Here is a 20,905-nt window from a genome sequence, read left to right on the forward strand (position 1 = left end):
GTGACATTAAGTCAGACAGAGAAAAGCAAATACTGTATGATCTCATTTTTATGTGTAATCTAAAAAACAAAACAAACAAATGGAAAACAGACTCATAGATACAGAGAACAAACTAGGTGGTTGCCAGAAGGGAGGGGAGGTGGGCAACATAGTGAAGGGGATCAAGCAGTAAAAGCCTCTAGCTATAAAACAAGTAGGTCGCAGAGATGTCATATACAGCATAAGGAAGACGGTCAGTAATGCTGCAATAACTTCATATGGAAACAGATGGTCACTAGACTTAACAAGGGGATCATTTCTGTAATGTATGCAAATGTCAAATCACTATGGAGTATGCCTGTTACAGTACACTATGTAATATTATATGTTGATTGTATCTCAATTAACAAAGAATACTCAATTCTGCTTTAGAAAATAAGAGAAATGAATCCACAGGGAGAAAAGTAAAATGAAGAATTAAGGCAAATAGCTTATGAGACAGGCAAATTTTATAAAATATGTAAGATAAGTCAGGAACTTGAGATGTTAGATATACATAAAGTAAGTAGAGTGCTTAAATAATGAACTAAAATGAACATACCTGGAAACGGATGGAAAGAGCAAGAAATACTTAATAGTCACAATACGCTAAATACGTATGAGGCTGTGAATCATCAAATACCCACGACATACTTAAGATACAGGGGGCAATCAGCAGACGAATAGATAAGGAAGCTGTGGTACATATACACCATGGAATATTACTCAGCCATTAAAAAGAATTCATCTGAATCAGTTCTAATGAGATGGATGAAACTGGAGCCCATTATACAGAGTGAAGTAAGCCAGAAAGATAAGGATAAAGTATACTATAAAGTATACTAACGCATATTTATGGAATTTAAAAAGATGGTAACGATAACCCTATGTGCAAAACAGACAAAGAGACACAGATGTACAGAACAGACTTTTAGACTCTGTGGGAGAAGGCGAGGGTGGGATGTTCAGAGAGAACAGCATTGAAACAAGTATACTATCAAGGGTGAAACAGACCACCAGCCCAGGCTGGATGCATGAGACGAGTGCTCAGGGCTGGTGCACTGGGAAGACCCAGAGGGATGGGATGGGGAGGGAGGTGAGAGGGGGGATCGGGATGGGGAACACATGTAAATCCATGGCTGATTCATGTCAATGTACGGCAAAAACCACTACAATATTGTAAAGTAATTAGCCTCCAACGAATAAAAATAAATGGAAAAAAAAAAAGATACGGGGGCACATGAAGCGTTCACTATTTACGAGGTTTTAATTCAGCCGACCACTGGCTCCTCACATCCTCTGCACAATGGATGCAAGATTAAATCCATAACTGCTCATCAAGCTAATTACAGTGCAGCTGTCAGCCAGAAGCACTTGCTCCCAAACCTGTAGAGCAAGTGTGTGTTTTGACTCCAGGCACCTTCTATGAATTGGGTCACTTTGTTCAAATCTCAATTCTGGTCCATACCCTTATCAAGGAAGATATGGACAGGACTGAGTATTCAGGTAGTGTCATCTTAGTAGACTCCTACACTAGACTCTAAAATGTACTAACCTACCCCATCTCTTTCACCTTGCTTCTTGCTGTGTGTTTTCAATTGATTTAATAAGCCATGGGATTCAAGCATCTCGTTTTGGTCTGTAAGCCCTTCTGATTTGTGAGCTCCTGGACAGCTTGCCTGCTGTTATACTTACAGGCCTCCGTTGTAGCAAGGTAATGTCCCAAACAACAATAATATTTACAAGTTTTTAGCCTGGATAATAAATGGCATCATCTTGTACACATTTATCTGCCACTTGCTCTTTTATCCAACATCATATTTGTGACATTTTCCCATGGAAGAGTTGTAGATCTATTTATTTTCACAGCTGTATCCACTGTATGAATATATCATAACATGCTCATAAATTCTCTTATTGATATAATGTATGTTGTTTCCAGTTTTTAAGTACAGCAACCAGTGATGCTATGATCATTCCTGGGCACATGTAAGAGAGCCACTCTCAGAATACACCTGGGAGTGCAAATTCTGGGTCAAAGAATTTGCACACCTTTAACTTGATTAAATGTTGCCAAACTTCTCCAAGATGACTGTATCAATTTACACCCTTACAAAAAGAATATGAGTCCCTACGCTCTTAATTCTAGCCAACACTTGGTGTTGTCAGACTTATACACTTTGCTGATCTAATGAATCAACAAACAAACTCTGGTTACAAGTAATAATTCTGGCAATTTAAAAGCCTTGTGGCATTTCCTCATGAGAAAAAAATCTGGACACATTTTGTGTCATATCTTTGGACTTTCCTATCCTTTGTTTAAGGCCAAGTAAAGTTTCCTCTTTATTTTTCCAACTCTGTGAATACCAAAGGAAAAACAACTCTGCAACAGAATTTGTTTTTTTTTTCCCCATAGGGATTAGGGTTTGGAAGAATACCATGTTGGCTGTTTTATATCACAAAAATAACCCTCTGATTATAAAGGGGCACAAGAGAAAGAATTTAGCAGCACCCATGCAAATCAGTCATTGCTAAGTACATGACATAATGATGGTGGGTCAGTAGCTGGACAACTATTACTCATAGGCTGAGAATGCACTCATTTAAAAAATTCTAGAAAGTTGCTCCTTGCCTCAGAACAAGGGGCTTGTTCCATACGTTAAATTTACTATTTGAAATTAATTGTACTGGGGTCGAATTTTTTTCATATTTAAGGAACGCCCCCCAAAAAATCTCCAAAAATACAGTTAGTACTTATATATTAGCATCACCTTATTTGTCACATTTTTTTTCAAAACCACAAAGGGAATGGGATATAGGACCTGCAAGTACTATTGGGTACAAGATGGAAGCCATCCTCAACGTACTCCTCTCCCTAATCCAGACATTCGGACAGGCGAGTCTGTGTTCTTCATTTCTCGCTTAAACCTCTTGGATGACTTCACAAGAGCCCCAGCAGTGTTCTCAAAGTGTGGTCGCAGGGTCCCTTTTGGCTTCAGATGCTCTAAACTGTTTAAAAACAGATCCCTTACACTCAAGAGTGTGAAGCCCTAGAATCTGTGTTTTCAACAAATTACCCAGTTTGATTAAAAAGAAAACTCTTTTACAATTGAGATGGATAGCTCACATTAAGTACTGAAATCATAGACATTTAATGATTTAATAAATAATTACAAAGTGAACAGCCATATAACCACAGCCTAGAACAAGACAGCCAGCCTCGCCAGAACTTCACAAGTACAAGGCTCCTTTCCAGTCACCTCCCTCTTCCCTAACTGGAGCTACTCTTCCAAAGGTGAGCACCACTGGCTTGATTCTTGCACCCAGTGAAGATGAGGACTGCGGCAACAAGATGAAGCGCACGTTGCTTAGAGGATCGTGTGCAGATGCTGCATAATTTGTTCTCTGCAACCTCATCTTCTGCCTCTGCCCTCTTCGCATTTCAATCGGAAGCCATTTGGAATCAGTTAGGTTTCATTGTACAATTACTGCCCTAATTCACTGCTCTTGTTTCCTGCTGTTTCTCTGTCTCAGTACTTGCTGGGGAGTGCCTGTACTTCCCGAGTCTTTCTATTAAATTCATCCTTCAAGACCTGCTCACCTGTCACTTCTGTGTAAGCCTCTCCTGACTTTCACCCCTGCGCCTCATCCAAGGCAGAGAACCTCACTCCTTCCACTGTGTGACGGAGAACACCTTACAATGTGGAATGACTATTCTTTTACATGTCTATTCCCCTTCTTAGACCAGGAATTAGGGCAGAGGTTTATTTACATATTTTTAAAATTCTCTTTGGTACATAATACAAGCTTCAGTAGGTGATCAATTGTTGCTCAAACAATCTCCAGGTATGCACATCTTTGGAAAAGTAGCACACTGCACAATTAATGTCTCCAGGTATACCTGGATTAGATTATATTCTTCCTTTGCTATTCTTGTTGTTCAGTTGCTCAGTTGTGTCTGACTCTTTGCAACCCCAAGAACTGCAGCATGCCAGGCTTCCCTGTCTTTCACTATCTCCTGGAGTTTGCTCAAACTCATGTTCATTGAGTCGATGATGCCATCCAAATATCTCATCCTCTGTCACCCCCTTCTCCTCCTGCCCTCAGTCTTGCCAAGAATCAGGGTCTTTTTCAATGAGCTGGCTCTTCACGTCAGGTGGCCAAAGTATTGGAGCTTCAGCTTCAGCATCAGTCCTTCCAATGATTATTTAGGGTTGATTTCCTTTAGGACTGATTGGTTTGATCTCCTTGTGTCCAACGGCGCTCAAACCCGCATCTTCTGCATCTCCTGCATTGCGGGCGGATTCTATATCCACTGAGCCATCCACTTGTGAGGAAACAAACCAAGCTCAGACCTCAGGAGAACCCTGGGAGCCTGAGATGGGGGTGGGGGGTGGTGATGGTGAAAGCAAGCAAAGGAAGTGGAATGAAATGCAAGGTGGGGCAAGCGGGGGAGCCAGAATGATGTCTAGACCTCAGGGTGGGGTGGGTCATGCAGAGAAAGGAGTGGTCATGCTGCTCCAGCCGGCAGCGGGGAACCTGTCTCACCAGAGTCCTCCTTTCTTCCTCGGACAAGACACCTAGCTGTCAGACTGCCCCGCTGCATGGAAAGCCCAGACTATTCTGACTTCTTTACAACATCTTGTCATGCCTCCAATAGCCCTCCCACCGTCCATCTGCTTCTGCGTGTCCATTCTTGTGTGCAAAATGCCCCTTATAAGTAACCTGCCTATTTCTTGACCTTAGCATACAGGGAAGGTGGAGCATTCAGTTCTTCAAAACTCCTACCCATCCACAGTATGTGTGAGGAGGAGTGGAGGGCGACCAGGAGGGACACAGAGGGGCCTTGCGCAGCGGCCCTGGCACAGAGGATCTGGATCAGAAGCATCTGGGCAGCCTGCCACGGTAACCTTCTCAGCAATGTAAATAGTCCTCACGCAGATGAACCTCGGCTGTTAGGCAATCTGAGAGGCTGGGAGGACAGGCGTGAGAAGAATGACTCAAAACGCATATAATCCAGAAAAGATACTGTAAGACAAAATTCAGACCTGTTGTATCAGAAAGTAGTCTGAAAGGGAGCCAACACTGCCAGTGTGATCCCTGGGATGGGGGCAGGACTGGCTTTGAGCATGGAGAAGGTCAAGGTCAGTGTGGAGGCAGCACTCTCGGGAGGTTTGCTTGTGAAATGAAGGAAGAGGGGAGTCCTGCGAATGGCAGACTTAGGGAGACTGGGCTCCTCTTTCCTCCCCTAAAGGACCACACAGTCTGCAGAAAGGTCTCAGCAGTCCTGCACCAGTAATGTGGCTGGAGGGCCCAGTTCACTGCAACGAAACAGGTGCAGTGAGACACGGGGACACCAGAGGCTGCCCAGAAGCCAATTCTGTCCGTTTGGCTGTGGAAGCCCAGTGGAAGAACTACAAAAGTCCCGGAACTGCATCCGTTTCTGGAGGAGGGGCACCTTCAAGAAGATACAAGTTTATACCTGCCTTAATGATTAATCAGAAAAAGAAAAGAGGTATGACTGTAACATCAGATTAAAGCTGCTCCTAATGTGTTGGGAAGATCTCCTGGAGAAGGAAATGGCAACCCACTCCAGTATTCTTGCCTGGAGAATCCAACAGACAGAGGAGCCTGGCAGGCTACAGTCCACGGGGTCATTGGGCACGACTTAGCGACTAAACCACCACACACACACACACACACACACCCCACCCCCCCACCCCCCACCCCCCAGTCTGGGCTTCCCCAGTGGCTCAGAATATATATCATACATTCCCATCTCACACATGGTAGGCTCTCAATATACAGTTCAGTATAGATAACTAACATACGAAGTACTCCATACATATATATTCACTGAATAAGTTCCTGATTTTTGTTGCTCTTTTCAAATAGATAAACATAGAATTTTGTTTTCATTTTTATTTCATTGTAAACTGCTTTTGAAGCAAGATCTTTTTTAAACAAATAACAGTGCAATGTTCCCTCTGATTCTTAAAGTTAATGCATGTTTATTGTTGAAAGTTCTGATTAATAGAAGGATAAAAAATGATCTATAATACCGTCATCTAGAGATAACTGCTGCTAAGATTTGGTAAATTTCCTTTCATATTTAGCTAGAGTGATTATAGTTTGTTCAGTTTTGTCCTATTTTGACTACTACTATTGTATCATGATCATTTCCCAAGGTTATTAAATATTAATTAAATGTATTCCATCACATCGATGTACTATAATTTAATCAATTCATCATCTCAAGTGTCTTGGTTTTTCAATTTTGTAAATAAAGTTGTGATAAATATCTTCTTCTTAAATGTTTATAAACTTGGATAATACCCTAGAAATGAATCTGCTGGATCTACTTGTATGATTACTTTGAAACTCTTGGCTCAATTTGCTGAGTTACTCTTCTAATGCTTGTTTACCTTTTGACCAGCAATTTACATAAGAACTCCTAAACTTACCAATACCAGAAGTATTTGGAAAATTTTATTTAAGAAATACATTTATGGTCGGAAAAAACTCACACTCTGTCACTATTAGAGAGTGTTGTTACAGTACAAGATGAAAAGAAAAGGCAGCACTAGTTTCTATTATTCAGAAGTCAAGGTCTTTAACATTCTTGACTCCCATATACTATTGCCAATCCTGGGCAGGCTGATGAGTCATGATGTATAAATCCCAGTAAGATAACAATAAATCCAAACTGTAACTTGGCAATTGTATGTGAACATGATTTACTTTTATGTCAATAGCTCTAAGTCTCTTATTGTACAATACATGCATTGTCCTTTCCAAGCATCTGCTCCTAGAAGGCAGTGTTGAGTAATTTGTTGTGACAATTAGCCCAACTCATTAATATTAACACATTCGCTTTCCTCATATCTGAACCACGGTGTAGTGAAAGCACTTGGCACAGAGGGTGTTTTTTGAACCCATTCTGCTTTTCTTTCCTTTTCCTGATATGCACTTCTACCTGATACGCACTTGTGTCTGATACATTCACCACCTCTTCTAATCCAACTTAAAGGGAACGAACGTACAGGCTCTCTGCAAGTCAGGAGAGCAGGACACCAGCTCTTTCTCTACCCCTTCTTCCTGCAGATCTATCCCCAATACTCCATCCATCACTGCCATCCATCCCAGGTCAAGAGCACAGCTTTGTGGTGAGCTTAGAGGAATTTATGTTGGGGTGATCACTTTTCTGTCCCTTCTTTTTTTCTCCTTTAGGAGAGCTATGGATTTGGGTACTTCTTCCTTGGTTTTTCACTTCTTCCAAGAGTTATGCCCCCTTTAGTTAACTTCTCACAAGTGCACTTAGCTTCTTTTTGTCTCATCTCCTCCCACTTTCTTTCAACGCTTGCCCATTTACTTCAAGAAAGTTCTCTTTCTTACATGCTCTTTTCCTATTGCTTTACTCCACGTCTTGGTTAACTAGTCATACACCTTTGTTAAGGGAACAAACAAAGTCTTCCATCCACTCTCACGGCGAATGCTTTAAAAGGGGGACTTGAACTGGTGGGTCGTTTACCTGCACAGTGTAGACCTGAAGAGGCAAGGTGGGAGAGTGAGCACCGACTTGCTGTCAATCTCAGCAAACCGGGGGGAGAAGAGTAGAAGCCAAACATGGGACTGTGAGCAACAAGAACAAGAATGGAGTGTGCGAATGGAAGATGGTTGGATTAATTTCAGAGGCTGAGCAGAGTATTTTTTTGACCTACTCTCCACTTGGCCTTGTGTAGTTAGCTGAGAGCTATTAATGGCCAGAGCCTTAGTCCATTAGGCTGCCACGACAAAAAGTACCATGACGGCTTAACAAACATTTATTTCTCACAGTCTGGAATCTGGGAAATACAGGATCCAGACACTGGCAGATGATTCTGTGTCTGCTGATGGGCCACTTCCTGCTTCCTATATGGTTGTCTTCTCACGATGCCCTCACATAATGGAAGGGTCAAGAGAGCACCCAGCAGTCTTGTTTATAAGAACACTAATCCCATTCATGAGGGCCTCACCCTCATGACCTAATCATCTCCCCGTGGCTCACCTTCTAACAGCATCACACTAGAGGATGGCATTTCAATACATGAATATGGTAAGGAAACAAGCATTCAGTCTGTAACAGCCAGGAATGAGTGGACAGTAGGTAGTGTGATGAGGCCTGAAACAGTGTCATGGAACAGTTAACTATACAGGGCGGACACAATGGAGGCCAGAGAAGGGGAAAGACGTGTTAGTCACTCAGCTGTGTCCGTCTCTTTGTGACCCCATGGACTGTAGCCCACCAAGCTCCTCTGTCCGTGGAAGGGTAGCCAGTCCCTTCTCCAGGGGATCTTCCCAACCCAGGGATTGAACCCAGGTCTCCCACATTGCAGCCTGAGAGGACCGAGGAGGAAGACAAACAGGGCACTAATCCCTATAAAATGCCCATAAATTCTCTGTAGCTGTCTTTTCAATAGTTTCCATTTACATTATCTTCTGTCTTAAAGACAAACTTTTAGCTTTTATTTTTTAACATTTAATGCTTTTTTCCTCTCATATTCCAAAATTCTTTATTTGTAAAATGTGAGGACTATTGTCCCTGAATGCAAGTTATTTTTTAATTTTTATATTAGAGCATAGTTAATAAAACCAGAATTACTCAATTAAATGTTTGGTTGTATCTACTGCCTAATATTATATTAGTATTTTTCTGCTCTTATATCAGCAATGTATAGCATAAATGTCCTTATCTGTAGAAGTCAATTGAATTAGATGACTTCTAAGATCCTACTTGGCTCCCCACTAAGACTGTAATTGGATGTTTTCATTTGCATTCTATAAGGACTTATAGCCCATCCTGGGAATCTAACAATTTTCTTTTCTTTTCCAACAAGAATTGCAACATGAGTTCAAAATAACCAACTTATTAGAAACTAAACTAGTTGTATGTTGAATTTCTGAAAATCATTTGAAAATATTTTGAATGTATAAAGGCGGTTGAACTAGGTGAACTTCATAGTCCTTTACATCTTAAAATTCTATATTAGCCTGTGGTGAAGATTTGTTTATTTTTAAGAAGAGCAAGTGTCTTTAAAGTCATGACTCTTGAAATAATCAGCTATATATTAGCATACCTTTAAAAACTTGTTTATAATCTTCATATATTTTAAAATATTCAAATCTCTACACACTAAAAACACCAATTTAATCAATGTACACATCCAAAAGTTTAAATTTCACATTGCAAAATAAGGGAAATTTAAATTATATTTCTTATAATATAAATATAACACACGACTCAGTTAACTGTAGGGCCACCACCACATAGAGTAGAAAATTAGGTATGGAATGGAATGGTTCTGGGCTTCCCTGGGGGCTGAGAGGTAAAGAATCTGCCTGCAGTGCAGGAGTTGAGGGTTTGACCCCTGGGTCAGTAAGATCCCCTGGAGAAGGAAATGGCAACCCACTCCCGTATTCCTGCCTGGGAAATCCCAAGGACAGAGGAGCCTGGCGGGCTACAGTAAATGTGGTTGCAAAAGAGGCAGACATGACTGAGCAACTAAACAACAATGGAATTGTTCTAAGCAACCACAGAAGAAAAAGAGGACAAAATTATACAATATTTCAGATCTTATTGGTCAGAAGCCATGTTATTCCTTCTCTCCTCTAAGAACATGTAAAATCATTTGTTCTTTTGTTTTGAATCCCTGAAGCATTTTAAAGGAATCTTTCTAAAAGTAATAGAGTAATGCTCTTCCAGGGAAATTTTCATTCTAAATGTCAGAACCACTATCAACTTTCTACATCATTTTTTACTCAAACCTTTTAGTTTCACAATGCAGAAATATTTTTTTGTCCAAAAATTCATTATTTTTGCAAATGCACTAATCATTCTAAAAATCATTTTTTAAGATCCTATTAAACATACATTTACTGAATTCAATGGATGTGTAAAACACACAGAATAGAATGGAATATAGGATAATACGAAACCAGAATACAATGGAATATAGAATAATCCAAAACCAGAATTGTTACCTTAGGGGATGGAATGCTTTTCCTTAATAAACTACCAGGACTGGGGCATGGCAGAAGACCATGCTTTGTGAGGGAGATGTCAAGAATGGCACTAGCAATGAAAATGGTAAGGAGATGAATTTATTTAGAATCGATGCTTCTTTATCTGAGTTGTCTCAGGTACAGGTGAATGTCTCAACTCTTTTTTTGAGCAGCCATATTAACTACAGTGTTGTCATACAGATATACAGAATTGGAAGCTAAAAGCTTAAAATATTTTCTTTTCTTCATTTTCCTTCCTCCCACCATTTCCCTCAGCATCATGGGTGTTTAAAGCAATGCAAAGTGGGCCAAAAATGCCATTCTTAATGTGGGAAGAACATACTATCTAAATGTGCTCAGAAAACAAACAAGGAGAGACTTCCATGTTTAACTGTAGAAATAACCAGTTACAAGTCAGAAGAAAAAGTATCTGCCCTGACACATTTCCTTTTCAGCATTGTGTTCTATGCTGGCCAGAGATTCAAGTTTGGGAAGAGGATTTCATGTCATTTCTTCCAACTCTGGAAACAATTCTACTGGGAGGCTCAACAGTTCAGGTAAGACTACTCATTTCATGACTGATGAATCACTGATTATACACCTTTAGGGAAGTAAATCATTTTTCTCTAGCTGTTCAGAACCAGTAATGTGTGTAAAACATCAAGATTCTAGAGAGGAACTGGAAGAAAATAATCATGCAGATTTCATTTGAAAACTGAACAAATTTAACCTATATCTTTACCTGTATCTTTCCATGAAGTTGTTTTTATTACAACCCAAGTTAACTTTCTCTTTGGAACAGGGTCCAAAACTGCAAATCTGAGACAATGAGGCTAAGACACACTTCCCGTAGTGATTGATTCTTCAGTTGAAGAAAAATTTAAGGAAGCATGCTTATTCCTATGATACACTAACACAACTATTCCAGACAAAACCTTCCACTAATAAAGGAGATTTAATTATATATATTCCATTGTATCATTACTCATTCCTATAACATGCTTTTGCAAAAAGAAAAAGGTTCAGTACTTTAATAAGGTCTTTCTCTTTCAATGTTATCAGCCAATCCATTGCTGCAACATAAAGATGTGGTATGAAGAATTTCCCATCTCAAAGAATGCCTTGTATAGCCATCAGCAAAGTAGGCACACTCTGGGAGGCCAGCCAGGATGTGGGAATGGCCTCCTATAAAACCGAGTTTGTATATGAACATTAACACGGAATTTTACCTGTATTTGCAGTCGTTCTATATTTACTAAACGCTCTCCAGCCTTCAAGAACACAATCCTAAAATTCGAGGAATTCTTCCCTTGTCCCATTTCTGCAAAGAAAGGAAAAATAGATTCTAAAACAAATTTCCGAATTTTTTGGCAATAGTTTAAGTACATTTTTGGAGGTGTTTTAATACCTTCCTTTGGTTAGAAAAAGTTCACGCAAACCAAATTCAAAAATCCTACAGCGTGACCTGGGAGCTCAATTTTAAGACATCCCAGGGCTGTTCTAGCGCCGTCGGATTTTTACAACATGGAAATAGAAAATATTAACCAGTAAAATAATAGGCAGGTTTTCAGGAGAGTTGACAAGGTTGGACTGAAGCTACCCAGCAAGCCTTGTCAAAGTCGCACTTCGGATTCGTGGGTTCCCATTCCTTCCCACCTTCCTATGCCAGGGCGGTGGTGGGGAGGGGGCAAGATGGGCGAAGCAGAGATTCACAACAACTGCCAGTTTCTCTTCCAGGCCCGCGCACCTGCCAGCCCTCCCCCCTCGCCCCCGGCTTCGCGGCCGCGGCCAACTTCCCGCAGGACCCGGGGGCCGGCCGACCGGGGGCGGGGGCTGCGGGCGGCACCTGGCCCCCGCCTCGGGCCGGCGGGGGCGGGGCGAGCCAGGCGCCCAGATTAGTGGGCCGAGCGTGCTATTTCTTTCAACGTCAGCCTCCCGGGGGATGCTGGATTTGGCGGGGCGTGCTCTTTGAAATACTATATTGGGAACCTCACACATTAAACCTTTTTTTTTTTTTTAATTGCAAACCTTCCCAGTTCACTCGGCAGCTGGCAAGCAGGCCCGAGGCGGCCTCCCTTCTCTCCTGCCCGCCACCCCCGTTTTCTCCCTTCCCGCCCCTCGCCCCGCGCTGGGCTCGCGGGAGCCGCCCCCTCCCAGGCGCCCGTTTGGTTCCTCCCAGCTGCCGCGTGAATGGGCCGCCCTCCGGGTTCCGCGGGGCGGGGGCGGCGGGAAGAGGCCGAGCCCGGGCCCCGGCGGCCGCCGCCCCCGCCCCCGCCCCGCGGCGGCCCACGCCGGGATCTGCGTCACTCGGCCGCGCGTGGGCGGGAGCCGGAGCGGCGCATGTAGCAAGAGCGGAATCTCCCCGTGTGACAGCGCGCGGGGGGCGGAGGCGGCGGAGGCGGGCGGGGGAGGGGGAGCGCGCGAGGGGCGGGGCGGGGAGTGGGGGGAGGGCGCGGCGGGGGAGGCGCCGCCGCCCCAGCCGCCCGCGCGCCCGAGTCGGGAGGAGCCGCCACCGCCGCCGCCGCCGCCGCGGCCGAGCGAGTGCCGTCGGGGCTCGCGGGCGGGAAGGAGCCGCGGGCCCGAGCTGGAGGGGGGAGTAGGGAGAACGCGCCCACCACCTTCCCTTCCCCCCCTCGATGGGAGCGGGGGCGTCCCGGCCGCCGCAGCCGACTGAGGAGACCGAGCCCGGGGCCGTCACTTCGGAGTTGGGGCTGAGGCGTCCTCTGGGGAGAGCGCGCCAAGACCGCTGCAGCAGCTGGCCGCGTACGTACCGACTAGCTGTCCGCCAAGTGCCAGACGCCTCGGTGCTCGGGCGAACTTGGGGCGGCGGAGTCTCCGGGCTGCGCCGGCACTTGGGGGGCGGGCGTCCAGGGCAGCGGGCCCCGCGCGGCCGCCTCCGGAAGGAGAGGGCGGCCTCGGGCTCTCGTGGACGATTCCCGGAGAGAATCGGTGCACAGGGGCAGCGAGCAGAGGGCGAGCCGGGCCGCGGGGCCGACCTGTGCTTTCCGCTCCCAGAAAGCCGGAGGTGCGGCGTCCACTCTTCCCACCCGGCTTTGGCCGTCGCGCGCGGCGCGGAGCGCTTGTGGGTTGTGCGCGGTGGGAGCGCGCGCCGGCCCCGGAGTTTTGCAGCGTCTTTCCGCAGAGGCAGAGTCTTTTTGTTGGTTTGTTTACTTTAGAGTCTTAATTTTCGTCCTGAGTGTCCTCTCCTACGGAATGTAGTCGTTTTCTTTTTAAAGGCGGAAGGAGAGTTTTGCTTGAAAGTGGCTTACAGAAACTTGGCACCGAGGTGAGCTGGAAGCGAGAGACTCATTTGTGCTCGCTAAGGCCGAGTGTGGAATTTGCCAACACATGTGGGACATACAAGCCTTGGATGCAGAAGTCTGTGACCTTATTTATGGAGAAACGGTGCGAGTGCAGTCAAATGCTTTGGGACTGCAACTTCGCGGTTCACAAGGCTCAAGATGTGAAAGGACACTTCGAGTGAGCCTAAATTTTGTAAGATCTTGGGCGAAAGGATAATTGAATTGAAATATGCATTTATAGGTTCTGCAGACCAAGTTTTGCAGCAGGTGATCAGGAGGAATCCTTGACTTGCATATACTTAATTCTTCAGAGAGATTCGGGAGGCAGGGAAGATTTGGGGGTAGCTGTCAATTTAAAATTTCCTTCAGAGTTGATTTGGAGTAACCTGTCACTACCAGTTGGTTTGCCAGTGACATGTCTGCAAACTTAAGGAGTGCAAAGATCAGAGCTGAGAGGGAGATACTCAGATCTTGTTTTAAAATATTTTGGCAGTTTTAATAGATAATATTAGATAGCATAGGAACAGTGAAACAGAATTTTAAAAAGATTAGTCACGTAGGAAATGCTAGGCTGTTTTGTTAGAGAAGTGTGCACACAATGAAATACTTTCTTAGATTTTCACTTTTTTTGAAAAATTTCCCTGTAAACCATACCAGATTATGACATGTCGGAATTTATGTGTGGGTTTTAAGAAGGAATAGTGGGAGAAAAGATGCATAGGATTTACTTTCTCTATTTTGGATGGGAGCTGATGTTTTCCAGAAGACCTTAAAAAGCTGCTTCTAGTCTAGCCTAAGAGCCAGTAAAAGTGTCTCTTAGATTCAGGGGTAGCCTTTTTCCTCCACTTTCCAGTACTTGAAACATTAAATACTGTCTTTTCGTTAAGTTTTAAAAATTATATTCTCCTTGTAGGTATTATTGTGCATGTTAGGATTCTTTTTGGAGAAGGAAATGGCAACCCACTCCAGTATTCTTGCCTCGATAATCCCACGGACGGAGGAGCCTGGTGGCTGCAGTCCATGGGGTCAGAAAGAGTTGGACATGACTGAGTGAGCAGCAGGATTCTCTTGAGAGTTTATATATATCTGCAAGGTCAACCTACTTTATTTCTGTTTGGGTATTAGTTATTGGGAAATCAGGTCATGAAAGAAAATACCAAAGAACCATTGGAAGGTTTCTCCTTTTAATTTTATTATTTTTAGCAGCTTGCATAAAAGTTAATATGCCAGCCTGGTATTAGGAAAATTTTGTTTTCCTTGGCTCTGGTGATTTCCTATTATGTGTGAGTAAATCAGTGATAATAATAATAAAAACATTGAGGCATTGTAGATTTTTATTTCACTCTTCCTGCTAATTATGGATGTAGCAAACATGACAGAAATCCTTAGGAATACTGTAGCTGATACAAGGAAATTTAGTGAGCTTATATAGCTAATAAGTAATTTGCTGTATTCAGTGAATATATCTTGCCTTGTTTGAGAATTAACAAAATTGAATAATCTCGGTTAATGAAAAATTTTCCTTTTTTGTTGACTAGTAACATCCATTGCCCTGTAGAAAGTTAATATGTTTCCATTCTCCTTGTTATTTGGAGAATCAGTTAAAGCTTTAGGTATTTTCTTTTGATCACATTTTAAGAGCATATTGGCTTATTATTAAAGATTTTGGGGATTTGTACCATGACTGTTTTGAAAGAAAAAATTATAATGTATGACAAAGTGGTGGAGATCTTTGAAGAATTTATTGCAGGAACTTTAAATATTTAAAGTAAAGAATGGTTGCATGGAAACAGAAGTATGTCAGGTTTTTGTATCCTAGACTCTGTCCTAATACTTGGGCTTCATCTGGTCCATTATAAGTCTAACTGTTTTTGTTGATGCTATGCATGTACGTTATTGGGAATAAAAGCTTTGTAAAATTTACCCTTAAATGTGAAGCCGAATTCTGGATACCACAGAAGTATGATACATTTTATGTTACTTCCACAGAAATGACCATTTTATAATACTTTTTAAGCAGGTTAAGATCTTCCTTAGCATAATCGTCTATGTATGCATATTTCATAAAGTTTATTAAAAACAATGAGGAATACATAATGCCCACTTAAGGATAATATAAGGTTCCTAGCCCCTTTGCTTTGGATTTAGTTTTAACTGTTTCGTTCATTCCTTTTAGTAGAATGAAGAATCGTACAGTTATTATATTAAGGGCAAATTTACTTTTTGATCTGACATTTTCAATAACTAGTACAATAGTAGAATATACTCTCTTAAACTTAACAATGAAACAAGTGGGAAGTTGATGTTGGGGAAAAAATAGTAATCCTTGTCAGAATTCTCACAGCTAAAATATACCATTAAGCTTTCAAATAGTTTGTCATTTATCAATACATTGTGTTTAAAGAGTTGCATCTTAATTTATACAGTATGTTAATAATTTTTAAAGAGGAATTTCTGAAATAAAATTTTATATGTACTGTGTGCACACCACATGCTCAAATGGCACTTAATTTTGCGGACTAACTTGACTGTTAGTTGATTGAAGAATTTCCAGTCATATTATATGAAATACTAGTGTTTACCTGTTGTTATCACAGTTAATGCATACTTATTGTTTAATTGCAAAAAATAAATCTGATTTTCCTAATACTGATAAATACAAGCTTACACCTTGAATAATTAAAATTTTAAGAGGTTTATAAGAAATTTTTTCCAGCTTCATTCAGAATTCAGAAAAAAATCAGGCGAGAACATTTTAAGTTTGCTAAATTATTGTTAATGTGTTAGAAGATATATGTTTACTTCATAGATATTACAGTAATAAGATCCAAAAATATCTTTTTTTGTTTCGGCTTTTTAAAAAAATATTTATTTTTAACTGGAGGATAATTGCTTTACAGTATTATGTTGGTGTCTCAAAAATATCTTGCCTTAAGATACATTCCTGAATGCTTAATAATAAATATGCCTGGTTAAATCATTTGATACTTGAAACACATACATAGGAGTTAGTTCCTGGACCACCTTGCAATCTTAAATAACCCATGATGTAACTAAGCCACACTTGGTTATTTTAGGTTGAGCTCTGGGACTAGGAAAAAAAAAATGAGAATAATTCACTCCTAGGCTTAAGGGTCATGCAGATTCTGGCTTGCCATCAGCCTTTTCAGTCTCAGCCTGTGAAGTACCCGTTGCACCCTCTCCCAGGCTCCCATACCTCAGGCTGTGTGTGCCTAGTCACTCAGTCACGTCCGACCCTGCGACCCTGCCGACTGTAGCTCTCCGGGTTCCTCTGTCCATGGAATTCTTCAGGCAAGAATACTGGAGTGGGTAGCCATGCGCTTCTGCAGGGGATCATCCAGAAATCAAACCTGCGTCTCCTGCATCACAGGCAGATTCTTTACCATCTGAGCAACCAGAGAAACCCATACCTTCAGGCTACATTCTCCCAAACCTGGCCATACCTCAGAGGTTTTAAATGTAGCCACCCGCTTCAGATTTCCTGTTTCCTTTCTTGCCATTTCCTGTCTCTACCTTTCTTTCCCTTGGTGTGTACCTGATCTCATCTAGGTGTTAGAGGAAAACAATCCGGTGGAACTAATTCACCTTACTCTGTAAATGACTCATGAGCTAACTCTTCCCAAGTATTTTCACATTTTCTTTTTTAGAAGTCTGGAAGAGATTGGTGTTAACTTAGATAATTTCACAGTAAAACTTTCAGGCTGTGTTGGGAGGAATTGATAGTCCTCTCCGTATAAGTCAGATTTTACTAGATTTTTGTCCTTGGTTTCTACCCACTCCTGGAAGAGTCTCTTCTTTGGAATGCCATAGACTTGATAGAAGTGTGTGTATACATGTTTTTATTTCCTGCATCATGAAGAGGAGGATTCAAAAGTAGTGTTTGTGAATCCATTTGAATCTAATGATCATTAATAAGATTGATATTTGTTATCTGGAGATGACATTTTAATTCATAGAAATCAAGAGGGAAAAGACCTAGGATCTCTCATGGTTGAAATTGACTTCTTAAAATGCTGCTATTGGGGCTAGGCTGATAATGATATATTCTGGTAAAGGGAGCCCGTTCGGCCATCTTACAGAAATCCACCATATGATTAAAAGGGAAGTACTGAGGATGAGGGAATGAGAAAGGTGGGAGATAAAGTCGCAGGATGGGCTCTTGTTAGATTGGACAGCAGTCAACACAGAGGGGATCCCTTTTGGAATACAAAGTGAAAGTCCCTCAGTCGAGTTCGACTCTTTGTGACCCCATGGACTATACAGTCCAGAATACTGGAGTGGGTAGCCTTTCCCTTCTCCAGGGTATATTCCCACCCCAGGGTCGACCCCAGCTCTTCCACATTATAGGCGAATTCTTTACCAGCTGAGCCACACGGGAGGCCCAGGAATACTAGAGTGGGTAGCCTATCCCTTCTCCAGAGAATCTTCCAGACCCAGGAATCGAACCAGGGTCTCCTGCTTTGCAGGCAGATTCTTTACCAGATGAGCTACCAGGGAAGCCCTGATATATAAAAAAGGAGGCTGCTAATCAGATTCTGACTCAAATGTTGGGTTTCATTCAACAGAGGCTTTTAACAGAGATGTTATTCCTCTTTGAATACTTAGATTAGAGAGGGATATAAGCTGAATGCGACTCAAGTCCCTACATTTTGTATGCTAAGTTACTTCATTCGTGTCAGACTTTTGCAACCCTGTGGACTGTAGCCCTTCAGGGTCCTCTGTCCATGCGATTCTCCAGGCAAGAAGACTGGAGTGGGTTGTCATGCCCTCCTGCAGAGGATCTTCCTGACCCAAGGACCAACCCACCTCTCCTGCATTGATTGGCAGGCGGGTTCTTTACTGCTAAACCATGAGTTGATTCTGCCATCGGGGAGCTTAAAGCCTGCGGTAATCTGTCCCACAGAGCCGTGTAAGTTTGCTTCTCTGTTTCACGGCTCCTTATGTTTAATACTTAGCGTAGCATTTAGCATACTGTTTAAGTGTGTGCTTATTTCTCTGTCTCCTGGTTCTTAACTGTCTGTGAAGAACCACTGGAGCAAAGTCCAGTGTTTGGCACAAGCATCAGGGGAAGGTTAAGGGCTACAGAGGAAGATGGGTAGGTCTAGGATACCTGTATGAGTTGTTTGGATTTTTTCCTCCATCCAGTGGGGAAATTTGCATAAGTGAGTAAAGAGCCACATCTGTACTTTAGGATGATGAAGTCGACATTGCAGTATGGCGTATATTGAAGGTGAGGAGGCTGTTTTCAAAGTTGGGGCAAGAAGCAAGGGGAAAATTATGATTAGGTGCTTTTGAGGCAGAGAAAAAGGTTGGTGATGTGGCCTAAGGACATGTAGATTTGAGGAAGGAAGAGGAAAACAAAAGCATGAGTGGATAAAGAAGATATATATACATACACACACACACAATGGAATGTTATTCAGCCATAAAAAAGAAATTCTGCCATTTGCAACAACATGGATAGAATTGGATGTTATTCAGGCAGAGGATGACAAATACTATATAATATCACTCACATGTGGAATTTAAAAAATAAAACTAGTGAATATAACAAAAAAGAAATAGACTCACAAATATAGAACAGACTAGTGGTTACCACCTGGAAAAGGGAAAAACGGACCGGCAAGATAGGAGAAAGGGGTTAAGAGGTACAAACTGCTATGTATAAAACAAATAATCTACGAGGATATATTGTACAGCACAGGAAATAGAGCCAGTATTTTATAATGACTATAAAAGAAATGCTGTGCTGTGCTTAGTCGTGTCCGACTCTTTGCCACCCCGTGGACTGTAGCCAGCCATGCTCCTCTGTCCATGGGATTGTCCAGGCAAGAACACTGGAGTGGGTTGCCATGCCCTCCTCCAGAGATGTTCCCAGCTCTGGGATCAAACCCATGTCTCCCGCATTGCAGGAGGATTCTTTATTAGCTGAGCCACCAGAAGCCCAGAAAAGAAATACAACCTTTAAAAATTGTGAATCATTATAATGTACACATGAATCTTTTGTATAATATTGTACATTGACTGTATCACAATAAAGTTTAAAAAAAAACAAACCCCTACTTTTATTAATCCAGAAAACTGGAAGAGTAGTGGTGCAACTAAAAGCAATGAGAGTTGGGAAGAATAGATTTGGGAATCTGGAAGAAGGGAGGAAGATGATAGCACATACTTGCTTTTGGGCTTACCAAATTTGAGAAGTCTGACAGTCTCCATGTGAAATGCTGAATTATCAGAAAAACAATTTGGGTTCTCACATTTTTCAGGTTTGAAGATCACTTTCTAAATTAAAAAAAAAAATAGCAAGTACTCATTGATTTTGCTTTTAGTGTTTTATCAATAGAGAATACTTATAATGACAACTTGAATTTGATCACACTATTAAATGAGATTAAATCACAAAGTTTTTTTTTTTTTTTACTTTGCAAAGTAGATGTATATGTATGAGTCAGCACTTGGTGTGTGTTTGGGTTTGAGAGCACTTGGCAGTGACTCCATAAACCACTGGTCCAAGCTACAGATAGCGGTTTGGAGGTCAGCCTGCTATAGGGAATATTGAAGCCTAGGACATCATCAGGGGAGAATATGGAAAGATAGTAGAAATGGGATATAATATAAAAATTTGGAGAACTCCTGCAGTTAGAATAGAGTAAGGGAAGGCAGCATAACATAGTAAAAAGTCAGGTGAAGAGCATTTCAAGGAGTGATGTCAAACTGCAGAGAGGTTAAAGAGAAAAACTGATGATCACTCAGTATTTACTTGGGAGCTTTGGTGGAAGAGTTGGGACAGAAGGCAGGCTGAAGCTTCTTGGACTAGACTGAGGCAGGTTTGAAGGAATGGTTCTTCTTTTCCCTTGTGACCATTAAAGATCTCTGTCTTACCCTAAATCCCCACAACCCAGCTTGGAGAAAGAGAAATTTTGTTTCCCATATTTATACTAAGTTCTGTTTTGTGGTTCAAGGACAAAGCAGGAGTTGACCAGTAAAGCTTTTGGAGCCAAACCAACTCCTTACTTCACTTAGCATAGTTTAAATCTTGGCAGATGACTGATCCTACCCCAGAAGGAGCCAAAGTGAGTTTGTCTTTAAAAGATTCTGGAACAAATTATTACCATTTAAAATAGATCATTGAATTAGCAAACAACAACAAATGGCCTTAAATGAATCACTGTTTTATTCCTCTTCCTTTGGGACTAACTGGACTGAAGAACATCTAAGCTGGTGCAAGTGGAGGTTTGCTGTATATAGGCAGCAGGCCCTTGGTTTAGTTTTTGAATGCAGTAAAAATGGATAACTGATTTCTCTTAATTGTGGAATTCATAAAAAGGTCAGACTCAGCATGGTTGTTCCAGCATCTCTTGCACAGGCCAGGTAACTGGAGTTTTCAGCTGAGTAGACTGACTGTGCTGTTAGCTGCCTATGATATGTTGCATTGTATTAGAATCCTTTTGTGTTCACTTCCGATTAGAGAGATGCAGCTTTCTTTTGATTTATTTGACCTTCATGTTGAAGCGTGAATAGAC

At 42.0% G+C, this 20,905-nt stretch overlaps 2 protein-coding genes across 4 annotated transcripts in view; one reads left to right on the plus strand and one right to left on the minus strand.

Annotated features, from left to right (window-relative positions):
* Positions 1-5,753: 5,753 nt before the first annotated feature.
* On the minus strand, positions 5,754-13,409 carry LOC122453680 (translation initiation factor IF-2-like). The gene is made up of 4 exons (XM_043487767.1): positions 13,329-13,409; positions 12,088-13,210; positions 11,289-11,380; positions 5,754-7,564 (listed from the first exon to the last, which is right to left on the minus strand). The coding sequence occupies exons 1-4, from the start codon at positions 13,407-13,409 to the stop codon at positions 7,502-7,504; spliced, it is 1,359 nt and encodes a 452-aa protein (XP_043343702.1). The 3' UTR covers positions 5,754-7,501.
* NAB1 (NGFI-A binding protein 1) overlaps positions 12,556-20,905 on the plus strand; it is a 47,134-nt gene continuing 38,784 nt past the window's right edge. The window contains exon 1 of one of the 3 annotated variants that reach the window (XM_043487573.1): positions 12,556-12,822. Coding sequence is in view for 2 of the 3 variants with exons in the window: in XM_043487572.1 (XP_043343507.1) it covers positions 13,430-13,539 (110 nt within the window). In the remaining variant the exon portion in view is untranslated. Of the gene's footprint in view, positions 12,823-12,852; positions 13,540-20,905 lie in introns of those variants that run through there. The other 2 variants (XM_043487572.1, XM_043487571.1) reach the window with 2 other exon arrangements.

This window comes from Cervus canadensis, chromosome 15, assembly GCF_019320065.1.
Source record: "Cervus canadensis isolate Bull #8, Minnesota chromosome 15, ASM1932006v1, whole genome shotgun sequence".
Classification (NCBI taxonomy): Eukaryota; Metazoa; Chordata; class Mammalia; order Artiodactyla; family Cervidae; genus Cervus; species Cervus canadensis.